Source organism: Seriola dumerili, unplaced genomic scaffold (genome assembly GCF_002260705.1).
Source record: "Seriola dumerili isolate Sdu_G_001 unplaced genomic scaffold, Sdu_1.0 BDQW01000153.1, whole genome shotgun sequence".
Lineage (NCBI taxonomy): Eukaryota > Metazoa > Chordata > Actinopteri > Carangiformes > Carangidae > Seriola > Seriola dumerili.
In genome coordinates, this window is record NW_019174408.1 from 597271 (window position 1) to 610506 (window position 13236).

The 13236-nt window shown below is 44.7% G+C and overlaps 1 protein-coding gene across 2 annotated transcripts in view; it reads left to right on the forward strand.

The window, feature by feature from the left end:
- Window positions 1-13236, forward strand: part of bcas3 (BCAS3, microtubule associated cell migration factor) — a 344121-nt gene that overhangs the window by 89341 nt on the left and 241544 nt on the right. For both annotated transcript variants that reach the window (XM_022751363.1, XM_022751364.1), the window contains exons 16-18: window positions 8025-8149; window positions 8369-8534; window positions 8633-8730. In XM_022751363.1, the coding sequence (XP_022607084.1) occupies window positions 8025-8149; window positions 8369-8534; window positions 8633-8730 (389 nt within the window). The remainder of the gene's footprint in view (window positions 1-8024; window positions 8150-8368; window positions 8535-8632; window positions 8731-13236) is intronic.

Consider the following 13236-nt stretch of genomic DNA (forward strand, 5'->3'; position numbering starts at 1 on the left):
TAAACACTAGAAACACGCACAGACTGACAGACAGAAATACACCCTCAACAACACACACACACACACACACACACACACACACACAGATACAGTGTGCTTGTTAACATAATCCCAGCAAACACACATGCCACACACACATTCACGAAGACAATGAATAGCCATAAATACACACAAAAAAACAAGGAGAGGAGTCGCATGCAAACACACAACTCCTTGTCTCAACAATGCCTGAGTGCTGTTAGTTTTATTGGTGTCCCCAGTTGTTAAACAAATTGGATAAACTCTTCATACTCTTTCTCAATCTCAACAATCACAACAGTTTCTCATCGTGTGTCTGCGGCGTTATTTACACGGCTGGATTACAGTCCGACATGTTTCTGCACATGTACCCAGTCTCTTTAAAGTGAAGGAGAGGAAGAAGAAAGACAAAACCTTACAAAAAAAACAAAAAAAAAACATGATAGATGTCTGAAGAAGAAGAAGAGGAAGAAAAAAAAAAAAAAGAGTCTGTGGACATGCTACATCTGCCAAATATATGGTATCACACTTTACAGAGGAGCCCGAGCAGATGAATCATCAAGTCATCCCGCAGGTTTTCAAATCCATCCTGGTGCTCAGACGCTCAGTTTCCTGACTCGAACAGACACGTCAGAAAGTATGTAATGTGAAAAGTGTGTTTGCTCAAGTGTGCTAGTTTAATAATGGTTTTTCCGTCTATCTCTGTATCCACCTCCCCCTCCACCCCTCCGCCTCCCTTTCCACCTCCCTCCCCACACACCACCCTCCCCACCCCCCCCCCACCCCTCACTCTCATGAAGACCCTACCTCTTTGGGGCAGGATGTTTTGCCATTAAAACTCCATGGTGAGTTTTTGCTTCTCCCCTCCTCGGCTCCCTCAGCAGCATGCAACCGTACACTCCGCCACAGCACACCTCCTCCTCCACCTCTTATTTGTCTCCTGTTGTATTCCCAACACAGAGTCTGTGCAGTCAAGAAGGACTGCTTCTTCTTTTCTTTTTTTGCCTCTTTTTGTTTCTGTTTTATTTTTCTGTTTCAGTGTACATAATGTATGCATTTATTTGTGTATTTGCAGTCCTGGTGCAACAGTTTAATTAATGCCTGGTCGTTTTATAAAGAGGACATGTTGTGGGGCTTTCGGACGACGCCGTAGCACTTGTGGTTCCTTTAAGCCACCCGCTAGAAAATGACATCTCTGTCTTCCTGTCTCTTTCTTCCTCTCTGTTTAGACACTCCATGATGTTTTTCCAAGAATAACGCCTTTGTGTCAAACACATGTTGTTCAGATTTTCCTCTAGCCCACTTTGGCTTCATTTTTTTAATTATTTTTTTTATATTCTGTCAGATGTGTGTTTTGCACGCAGTGTTGTGCCGTTGCCATATTCTGGTGTTAATATGGACAGTGTCTTGTGTGGGTATAGAAATGTGAGCGATGTGTTCCTCTCGCCTGCAGGATGTGTTCTGCACAGAGCTGAAGGCGAAGCACGTATTTCTACAGTAACAACCACACAGGTCACACGCCTCCCATCAGACAGACTCAGTTATCAACTCGGATTTAGCTGCTAAATATCCAGATATTTTTCTCAGGAGTTGGTTGAAATTGAACTTTGATTTATTGGGCAACAGCTGCAAACGAGTGTTAACGACATCCTGTTTCTGCCATCACCTTTATCCACTTTAAAGTAATTAGATGATATGAGTAATACTGCTTTTAACTTGTTTTACAAGAACATCGTGTCACCTCAACTCTGCAAATACTTTCAGGGAAAAAAGTTCACAATTCTTCTTGTACCTATAAAAAAGTACATACTGACGGAATCACAGAGTGTCTCACAGAGGATAAAACGAAGACGTAAAGCTTAGTAAAAACAATAAATAAAGAAATTTAAATTGTACAGAAGTAAACAAGTGTCAGTGAGTAAAACTGAATAATGGAATAGAAATGATTCACTTTTAATCTCTGAGTGAAACTTTTCTTATAAACTAAGACTGGGATGTCGGAGGTCTCAGCATCTTCCCGCTGAAGGAGCTTTTTGTCGTGGGGGGGTGGGGGGGCTGAAGTCACGTCTCTCGTCAGCGCTGTCTCGTGGAATCAGATGCTTACAAGCTTTTAAAAGAAGCCCCATTATGACAGAGTCACTTCTGGAGAGATGACTGAGTGGCTCAGTGAAGTGAACTTTTCTCCTCCCCGTTGACTCCATTTACTTGAGAAATGAATAGCATGTGGTGCCTTCCCCAAGTCTTGGGTTTCATCTTTTGTTGTGGGCAGTCACTCATACTTTTTAATTGAAGCGTTTCTTTTTTTTTTTTTTCTTTCTGTCTTCATCCACCTCCCGCTTAATCTAGGCCCTTAGTGATTTCCATGCGTATACTTTTCAAAGGTACACATCATTAGCGTCAGAACCTCGGCCCTCACAATAACCGCTTCCCGCTCAGATGTGAGCCAGTTAAAGCCTATATTGTTTCTCTAATAGCGCGTGCCTCGAGACGCGAGCTCCGACGACCCATTCGCCGATCTCTGCCTCAGTGTTGAGCGCCGCCTTCTCAAAGCTCAGTGGTGCCGAGGGTTTAGGTTTTTACAGACATGTTCCTGTTTTATTTCCGTCTCCACAGACTGTACCAGGTCTTCATGAAAACAGAGTATTTAATAAGCCTGCGTGCAGAAAATGGCTCATAAGGTTAAAGAGAGATATATGGAACAGGTACAACAAAAAAAACCATCAAAAGTCGTCTTCACCTTGAACATTTGATGCCGAGCGTTCAGAGTCTCTCCCCAGTGGTTGTCATCAGCGCTGTGAAGCTGCCTCTTTTCCAGGGGCTGCTGTAAAATAATAAATGTGACACTGAAGGATGTGTCCTCCACATGACTGCCCTCTCTTTTTCTCTCTCTCTCTCTCTGCCTTTCTTCTCTTTTCTTTTCTTCCTCTCCTTCTCCCTCTTGGTCGCAGTCTTGACACCGGCTCTGCTTCTGATATGAATTATCCATATGGCCCAGAATCAGTGCAGTAACAGCCGCGCAGCTCTTTGTCACCGGCCGGCCGGGCCCAAGCGAGCTCTATCGTATTTGTTTACCGCGACGGCCCTGGAAATAAATGGAAGCTGCCACTGGACCTCCATCCCCCCTCGGAGGCGCCTCACGTTAGCCCCGGACGCCGTAATGCGAAGGGACTTTGATGGTTGATGTCACAGATTGAATTATGCCCTTGAGGAAAAGCTATTAGCTCAGTCAAGAGTCCTCATTTGTTAAATTAAAAGTGGAAATGACATGTGAGTAGTCTTTTCAGTGAATTAAAGTTGCAAAGAAAATGGATTCCACTCCTGCTAAAAGGCAATAGTACAAAAGGAAATCTTGTGGAGGGAGGAGAGAAAAGAGATTTGCCGTTGCAGTGACATCCATCTCCCCCCTTCACCCCCCCCACACCCCCCCTGCTCCCAATTCCCTGTTAGTATATTTATGTTTCATAATTTATTGATATTAGGTTACGTTTTTTGTAACACGGTGCCATTTGCCCCCCCCCCCCCTCCACCATATGAAGAGCAGAATCAGGCCCTCGTCTGCTGGAGCTGTGCCTCTCTGTCGTAAGGGTGGAAACCTCAACACTTTTAAGCCACTTCAACTGAGATCAAGAGGAAACTGATGATTTAAAACACAGATGAATAAACTTCAGCGGTCGCTGTACCCGGAGGAGACGAGAGCCGAGCTGTGATCTCTGGTTCTGTTGGCACGCTCGGCGCGAGCTCGGGCCGCTTCAAAGAGCTGCAGACCGGGGCTCATCAGCTGCGAGGCCGCAGTGTTACAGCCTGCGTCAGAGGCTTACAAGTACACACATTGTTGTGTGTGATTGTATACATGTATATGTATGTTGTGATGGTATATACACAGGTCCAGGCCATAAGTATTTGGACAGTTACTCTTTTCTATGCCTCCGCGTCGGATTATAGTTTTTACGTCCCGTTCTCATGGAGACGATATCTCAGTAACGCCGTGACAGAACTTCTTCAACTTTGGCAGAAACATTCACTTGGACTCAAGGATGCACTGGTTAGATTTTGGTGGTTAAAGGTCAAAGGTCACTGTGACCTCACGAAACACAATTCTAGCCTTGTGAATGTGATATCTCCGTAACGCCTTGAGAGAATCCCCTCAGATTTGGCACAAACGTTCACCTGTACTCAAGGATGGACGGATTAAGTTTTTTGTGGTCAAAGGTCAAGGACAAAATTTTCACACAGATGCTTCATATTTTATCTGACTCTGGATAAACAGGGATGTGACCTGAAACAAACAAAACACATTCAGTTTGAAATAGAATATTGTATACTAAACATATTTCAGAGTCTAAAGAAGAAAAACAATGTGTAACTGTCCAGATACTTAGAGTCCGGACTGTGTGTAAAGGTTTAGTTGGTCAGTCCTTCCCTAATGGCTCCAAATAATAACCTCATCTGTGCCTCTTAAAAGTCGTGTTTTCGCTGATTTGTCGTCCTCCCCTCAAGAAAATCTGTCAGATTTAAACAATGTTTTCCCCCGATTTGTTATTCATCTTCCGTTTATGTTCCAAAGTCAACACGGAGACTGTGAGGAGGTTAGAATATCTTCCAGTACACGGCGTAAGTCGCTGTGTGGTATATTCCTCAGCCCTGAGCTCTCGCCCTCGAAAACCAACATCAGCTTGCTCTGAAATGGGATTTGTGTTTCCTGGGTTATTGAAACCAGTGAACCACACAGGCTTTGAGGATTTAACATATTTTCCAGCAACGGGAGAGATGGAACACCAGGGTTCACGGCAATTAAACACCTCACCAAAGAAGAACTTAGACTTTGCAGATCTCTAACACACAGTCAAAGTCGGGAATACTTTTCCTTTTCTTAAGCAATAAACATTCCTGATCCATTAAACATGCTTACAGACATTTCCACTTTGAAGGACCTCAGTAGGGTTCTTGAAAGTTTAAATATTACACACATCTTACATGTTTTATGTCTATTTTCATTTCTTTCAGTCTTATTTTCTTTTTAATTTGCCTTCCTCTGGTCCAGGATTGTTCAGACTGAAAGGCAGAAGAAAGGGGACGTTCTTAGGGAAAACACTGCAGCAATGGAAACACTCCTTGGTAGCTAGCGGCTAGCTAACTGTACCTGTTTGTTAAATGCTTTATCTTGTGGATGCAGACAAATAGGCCTGAGGAAGAGCTCGGAAGAGAAGAAGCCAAGGCAATATCCTGAGTGTGACTTTATCTCCCGCTTCATCTTCCTTTCACAGACAGGGCTTACTGTGGATATTTGGTCATTCAGCCTTCTCCCCTTGACCCAGCACTAATAAATACAAGCTACAGAAGTTGTGTTGTGGCCTTTCTTATGGCTACCTTCACCTTTTCCTTTTGCCTGCCCCCCCCCTCCCCCCTCCCTGAGTAAATAATGAGGTGCTGAGAAACAGAAACGTCACTTTCTGTCAGCACCTGGTAGTGCGAAGGTTAGCTGATCTACCAACAATGAAGGTCTGGATCTTTGGTTCATTGGCGACCAACTTCATCAGGATCGTTGTGTAGTATTCTCTACCTGCCGACCGCCGCTGCCTATTGGATTGTTAAGTAACAGCAGCATTTTAGACCTGTGGATGAAGACGTGTCACTGCTGCCACCTACAGGCAAAGAACACAACTGCAGCTGCCATTTTTAATGCTTGCACCACCTGCAGGCAGCGACAATAACAGCTGTAGGTTTAATCTTTATCACACCTGTGTATCTGATAAAAATAAATATGTAAAATAACTTAATTAATAAAATGCAAAACATAAAAATAAGACGTAAAAAAAATATTACAAATCAACATTAATGCTTGATACATTTTAAACCCAGATTTTGTAAATACTGTTATTTTCTGAATGTATTTATTTCCCTGTCTAAACATCTCTGAAAAAGTCTGTAGTTGAGCCTAAATCTTAATTGTATTCTAGGCGTGACGAACACATGATAACTGTTTCAGTGACGCCCACTTTTCTAGTTTAAATACTCAGGGAGAAAGACTGACCCTGACCAGCTTCTACTTTTTTTCCTTATAGTACAAATGCATTTTAGTTTTTCATTTCCATTCTTACCCCCCTTTCAGAGTCAATGGTGACCAGAGCACATCCCAGCATGCCACACAGAGAAAAAGCAGCTGTAGAAGAAAAACATCTGCAGTCATAACTCTTATTGGCTGGAGAGAGCACAAGTGGCAAAGTAGTCGAGACCTTTCCTTTCCTTGCCTGTAGACGGCGCTCATTGTTCGGACGCTTCCTCATGGGGCTGGTGCCGGGTGCTCTGAATCAGAAACATTAAGTTTCCCTGCTGTGTGTTATGTTTTTATGTGTGCGTATTGCTTATATTTGTTCCACATAAACCAAAAATATGAAACACCTGTAGGAGGTTCTGCATCAGAAAGTTTTTTAACTCGGAGTCACAGAATGGAGAAAGTGCAGCTCTGCATCCAGCTCTTAGTCTGTTTTTATCCTCGCCCCCCCCAACAAGTGAGCGTAGACCGAAGTGAGTGTGTTGCTTTTCATACCAGTGTGGTTTCCAAAGGTCGAGGTTAAGCAGCCCTCGGGGAGTGTGTGACACCACCGTGGGTCTTCAAGCCCTCAGCCCACCTCATACCTGATCTGCTGTAACCACGTTTTACTGTCCAGGCTGGTTATAAGGCCAGACAATAATACCAGACCTCGCTACTGTTTTCTGATCAGTACCATATGGGGAGCACTATTGCAGCTGAAAACCCTTTCTGTGTCCGCTTCCTCTCAAACAGTCCTGACATGCTGAATAATCCAATAACTTCTAATAAATTTTCTCCCGTGGCCAACGCGAAGTCGAGCGGCGAGGGGAGTTCGGCCCGGATGCTGCCGTCGCGAGGTGCACGTTGGATTGAGTGATAACGGTTGTATGTATTTATTCAGAGTATCCTTCAGATCATGTGGATCCAGTGCGAAGGTTTATTGGCTCCTACCATCTGGAGGGAGCAGGTGTGCCACTGATGCAAGGAGGAAATACGGAGTTATACCGACTATACATTCGGAAAACTCACTGGAGGGAAAATATGCGGCCTGTAATCGATCATGTGCCATTGTTTATTAGTCACACGTGCACATTTCAACAATGGAAGCCAAATGTGGAGCCTCTTTCTGGTTAAAAACCTGCTGTTTTGTAAGTTCTTGCGTAAGTGCGCGTCCTTACCTACAGTCGTACGGTTTGATCAAAATGAGTGTTTCCTTCTACCTGAACACTCTGAGTCAAACACCCCGTCCTGTTCAGACAGGAAGTTGCTCGAACTGTGCAGGTGGACATTTTTGTTTTTCAGTTTTGGACTGATTTTGATTATTTCCCTGGATATTTCATGCATCTACATTTGTGTCAGTGCAAAGTTGATTTTCTCATTTTCTGCTGCTGAGGTGGTTGTTTTATTTGCAGGCATTTCAACCTCCCCTCGCTAAGCTCCCTGCATGCAAAGCACTTCTATAAAGTTTGTGTTTATTTGTTCTCGGATGTTGCAGGTGTAGTTTTCACGTGCTCAGCTCCAAAGGTGTTCCTTTAATCCTGGTAACGCTCTTCCTTCATTATTCAGCTGTAATTTCAATGGACCACATGAATTCAGAAACATTATTCTAATTGTTGTACACAACTTTAACGGCCTCTACATCCAGTTTAGACTTTGTGTCACAGGTTCTTTTTTTTGGAGGGAAATTTCCTGGATTTCTTTACTGAACAGGAAATGTGACTAAGTTAAAACGCCAGTGTTTATCTGGAAGAGAAGCAACAAGGTTCATGGGAAATGTGGTCTTAGTTCTGACAAACCAGTAATTTGACATAAGCTTGGAGTATTTGGTCGTGGTACTTAAACCAGTCAATCACAGATAATTAGAGTTTGACATGTTAAAATGTGCAAACACTTCAGGGAGCACCTTTGGGACCTCCGGACACCGCGGGACAGTTGTTTGCTTTATCTCAACTTTGTGCTTTTTTCCCTCTTGAAGCAAAGCTAAGCCGCCTCCTCAGATCTCCCCGAGCAAGTCCAGCGGAGGAGAGTTCTGCGTGGCCGCGCTCTTCGCCTCGTCCCGCTCCTGGTTCATCACCAACCCCAACATGAAAAGAGAGAAAGGTTAGACCCTGGTCACAGGTGCTTTTCACATTTTCCAGAGTCGGTATCCTGTCAAAGTCCAAACGTGTCTCCACCAGAGTGAAAAACCAAATGGTTACTGGATACAAGATCTTGACAAATGTAGAGCAGTGGAGTTTTTTAATGCAGTTTTTTTATTTTATTATAATCTTTAGTAGAGTTTAAAGCAGTGTTTCCTTCTCTCTCTCTTCCTCCTCACAGATCAGTCCAGACAGTCGGTTGTCGACTCGCTGTACATCATCAGTTGTTACGGTAACTTGGTGGAGCATGTCCTGGAGCCTCGGCCAATTAGCACCGCTCAAAAGATCAGCGACGATACACCTTTGGAGCTGAGCACCTGCCCGAGGGCCTGCTGGACTCTGGCCAGGTAACGCCGCCGCCGCCGTGCTGAGCGCTGAGCGCTTTATCTCAGACCAAGTGTGTCTGGTTCCTGAGGTCTCAGACATGATTTGTCTTCTCGAGCAGGACTCCACAGTGGAACGAGCTGCAGCCGCCCTTCAACTCCAACCACCCCTTGGTGCTGGCCTCCGACCTGGTGCAGTACCATCAGTATCTTCTGGCCGGTAAGAGCTGAATAAAAGTTTCTTTATGTGTTATCAAGCTGTGCTCAAGAAAACATAAATGCATATTAAGTCAGTGGAAACATGTAAAACAATACAGACAAGCTCTGAAGTCATTCTGGACCTGTGTTTTACACATACAGGAATATGGTTCAAGGCAGTTCAATGTGTTTAAAGAAATCATGGTAATAACAAAATTGCTCGGACCTGATTCTGCAGGTGCCGTGACTCCAATGTGAAAAATGTGTTTCCTTTTAAAGATTTTGCAAAATATTACTTTGTGGAATAATCCGGAAAAACCACCTCATGCAAGCGTGTGCATTTACTTTAGTTTATTTTTTTATTCACGTCTCCATTACTCGTTTTCACATTTGCAAGTACGCACCTTATGAATGTGTAAAAATCCTACACGTTGTAGCTTTCAGATTATCCTGGCGTATTAAACGCACAGGAAGTGCAGAATCAACAATGACTAAATTTTGTTGCAACTTCTTTTGCAAAGTTTTTTAGATTTGAATATTCTCCATTGAATATTAACCTCAAGATGCAGAAAATGTATCTGTTTTAAACGGAGGTTAGATGCCTCGTGCATTGATGGTTTAGATGTATTTGCCTGAACTGCATGAACTATAAATGTGTATCACATGTATGCATCATAAAATATAGGTCTCTGTATGTTTTGGTTGCACATGTATGTGGGCCATGTATGTTTTCTGTATGTACTGTATGCATCATTAGTCAAGGGGGTAACCTCTATTCCCTGCTGAGTTTCACATTGGCTCTGTTGAAAGGTCCTCAGCCTCTTATTGGTGCCACATGCTGAGCAGAGACCAGGTCGCTCACTCTCTTTTCTTTAAGATATTTCTACCATTTTGTGTCCTCTGAGTCCTGACAGAAATATCGGTGCTGCACTTTGAATCCGGTCTTTGCCGGACGTGCCACTCACCTGCTTCAGGACATGCTAGCACAATGCTTCAAGATGCCACACACAGACCAATTAGCTGACACCCTAAACTTCCTCTAATTCAATAACAAGTACAGAGCGGCGAGCACTTTAGGTTGCCGTCTGAAAGGCCAATTCGTGAAAGCGCAGAGTGCACACGGATGGCCACACACGGAATCAATCCACCCCCTGAAACAGGCTGCCGCTTTGAGCCCGCTCCATAATTATAAACACACAAAATCTGTAATTAGCTCTTGCGGGTGCTCCGGGGCAAGTGGTAGCTGTGTTTACCCTAATCTCTCTGCTCGTCTCTGTTGACTTCTGCACTGCTCCAGGTCTAACTGGTAGGATATTTTCTCAAATTAGTGCTAATGGTCTCTCCTAGTGTCAGAGCGATGAGGACGCGTCGGAGTGACGGGCACGGGCGTCGGCCTATTCCACCACTCTCTCTGCCAGCCGGGGCAGAGAGAGTGGCTGCATAATGAGAGAGATTCATTGCATTAACATTTATATCCAATTAACGATGGCCAGATAACACCGCCGCCGCTCTTTGTTCCCCAAATCAGCCCAGTGTGAACTGATGCAAGGTCAAGATGCTATAAACATAATTGCTCAGCCCTCTACCCACTTCTTGTGCTTCTGCCATTTCCCCTCCGGGCCCGGCGTCCTATACACCACCGCCACCGACCCAGCTGCTCTTGGAGTGCCACCTTCCATTTCTGTGCTTTGCGCACGAGCGCGGACTCTCTCTCCAACATCCTGTTTCTCAGCGTGCGTCCCCTTTGCCAGCCCTCTCCTCCGCCGCTTCCTCCGGGGGCTTGGCACCGCAGCTGAGAAGTGATCCAGGAGAAAGAGTCGATTTGACCTTAGGATGAATTACAGCGCAGCCGTACGCCGCGTGTCCAGCCGCCTCTCGCCGAGCATGAAGATCAGGCTGCTGCGGAGGAAACTGAAAAGACAGTTCCTACTTGCAGAACAAATTGTGCTATCTAGGTCTAATTTACATTGCTGATGCAGCTGATCACAAGACAGAGCGAGTTTTTACTATTAGACTGGGAAACAGAAACAGTGAGAGAGTGGAGGAATGAGGGGAAGAAGTCTCTATAAATATCCCCTTCAGCGAATCGCCGAGCAAAGGTGGTGCAAGGCGAAGAGGTGGTAAGCGCTTGATTGACAGGCCATGCTCTCCGGTCTCGTGGCTCTATATTGGATGACCCAGGCTGATTAAAAATGCAGTATGCAGGGAAAGGAATAGGAAGAGGGGAGAGGAAGGGCCGGGGTCAGGCCAGACCGGAGCCTCCAGGAAGGGATGATAAAAGGCAGCGGTGGCGCCACTTCATGGTCACTATCTCCACCTGTCCATCTGCAGCAGCTACTGGCAGCACTCAGCCCCGCAGAGGAGGGCAACGCACAGCGCTGCCTCCGAGAGATAAGGGGAAGAAAGAGACACGCATTATACAGTACACTCACAAACAGAGGAGATGCTGTAGTACGATCTGGCTTTCTAACAGCAGCGCAGAGCCAAGGTCTGAGCGTTCGGGGAATCCTCTGTAGGCGAGGTGCAATCACAGGATTCCTGTCTCCAAATGTGCCCGTTAGTCTATTAGCCGAGCATGTGAATGGGCCCTTTCAGCCCGAGGTGTCGGAGCCGGCTCATAATGCAATGACTTCTCTAATCCTTATCATAACAGCGTCCACACTTTGATGAATGTGAGGTTTTCACACCCTCATTAGCGACGTTCAGACTTTTTATTCAGACGTTTTTCAGAAAGGTATATTTTCTGACACCTCTTCTCTCACCGCAGAGTTGCTCTGAAGCAAACAAACGGGTGAATAATTTACCACCTGGATTTCTGGCTGGCTCCTTTGAGCCTGGCTGTGATGGCAGCGACAGTGGCTATGCTTTTTTGGTCACAGCCCCCCCCCCCTCCTCCCTGCCTCCCTCCCTCCCTCCCTCCATACCTGTCATATAATGTGCTAATTGTGGAGACTGACTGACTGGCTGAGCCGGCCGCTCTCTTGGGACCGTGAGGCCCATGACAGGCCAGCCACAGTTGCCTCGTCAATAGATCTAATTGCTCTGAGAGAGGGGCCGGACTGAAGGCTTCGGAGCATCAGGCGTTTGGTAAAGAGAAACCGTGGCGCCATGACTGGGTCAGTAATCAAAGAGAGGCAGAGAAAGGATGGGGTAAGTGTAGTGCCGGGTGAATGAAGCAACTGTCAGTCAAATACACCTTGAATGATATATAATGACTAAGCCATCCCAGGCTGTCAGAACGCCAGCACCTGTCTGCCAGAGGAGCAGCAAAGTGAGAGGAGAGACAGGCGGCTCAGTCCAGAGCAAACACGTCAGGTCACAGCGGAGAGAGGAGAAATAAAAGACCGACAAAATGAATCTTTAAAAATTACAAATGAGAGTGAAAAGTGAAGCGAGCAGACGGCCCAGACAGGACGGCTATCCTCTGTCCAGCGTGCAGCCGGCTCTCCACATCCATCAGATAGTTAACCCCCCTTATCTATCACTGGAGATCGGCCTGTCCGGCCCCTGGCCCCAGGCCCCAGGCCCCCGAGAGGTTGGGCCACATCAATACCTAGGCGGCCTTTGTTCTTGTTCTGACTCCCTGCTTCACTGCTCTGGCTAACGGGCCACTGGCTGCCGGCCCTCAGCGCGGCAGCACAACACCGCTCTCTCCACAGTCAATAAAGAGCGTGACACAGACGACTCTGTTCCCGGCGCTGTAGGGAAGATTGTTTCTCTGCTTATGTGAGTGTGCAAGTGCATAATCATCAGGGTGGTTATTACAGACACAACTCGGAGCTCGTTCCTTCTTTAACGAGCCTTTTATTTCCCTGAGCTGACTGGAAATTATATTTTATGAAATATACGTTTTTTCTTTGTTATAAGCCATTTGACACTTTTGGGGATATTTTTTCTGCCATTGCTGGTAAGAGATTGGTTTTATAATTACACAGTTATTTCATTTTAATTATTTTTTTATGATTTTCAATTCTTAAAAATAACAGTCAACACACACAACATACAGAGCATCTTATAACATAGATGTTGAATTCACTCATCCCTCACCCACTAAAAAACAAACAAATAAACAAAACAAAAAAAAAAACAAACAGCATAAAAACATCAATATATATTATTGAAGTAAATTTTCTGAGTGAGTCTATTTTAACTAATCCAGCAAATTAAATACCTCAAAACACACAAATTATTGAAATATCACCATTCAACAATCCTGGTAAAGATATTATATGGAGAGATACAACAACATTAATGGTATGGAAAAAAGGAGAGTATATCGTCTCATCAGTAAATATTGTCATATTGCTTATTGAATAGAAATACATTAAAAATAAGACATTAATTGTATTTAAGGGACAATAAAAAGCAGAAGAAAGCACATAAACAGTTTAATAAATAGTTAAAGATTAAAAAGAAGAAACAAAAATGTTTTCAGTCCTGATTTAAATGTGCTGAGAGTTTCTGCAGATTTCAGGTATTCAGGAAGAGGAGGCCCCAGAACGGAGCCTTGAGGAACGCCACGTGATGT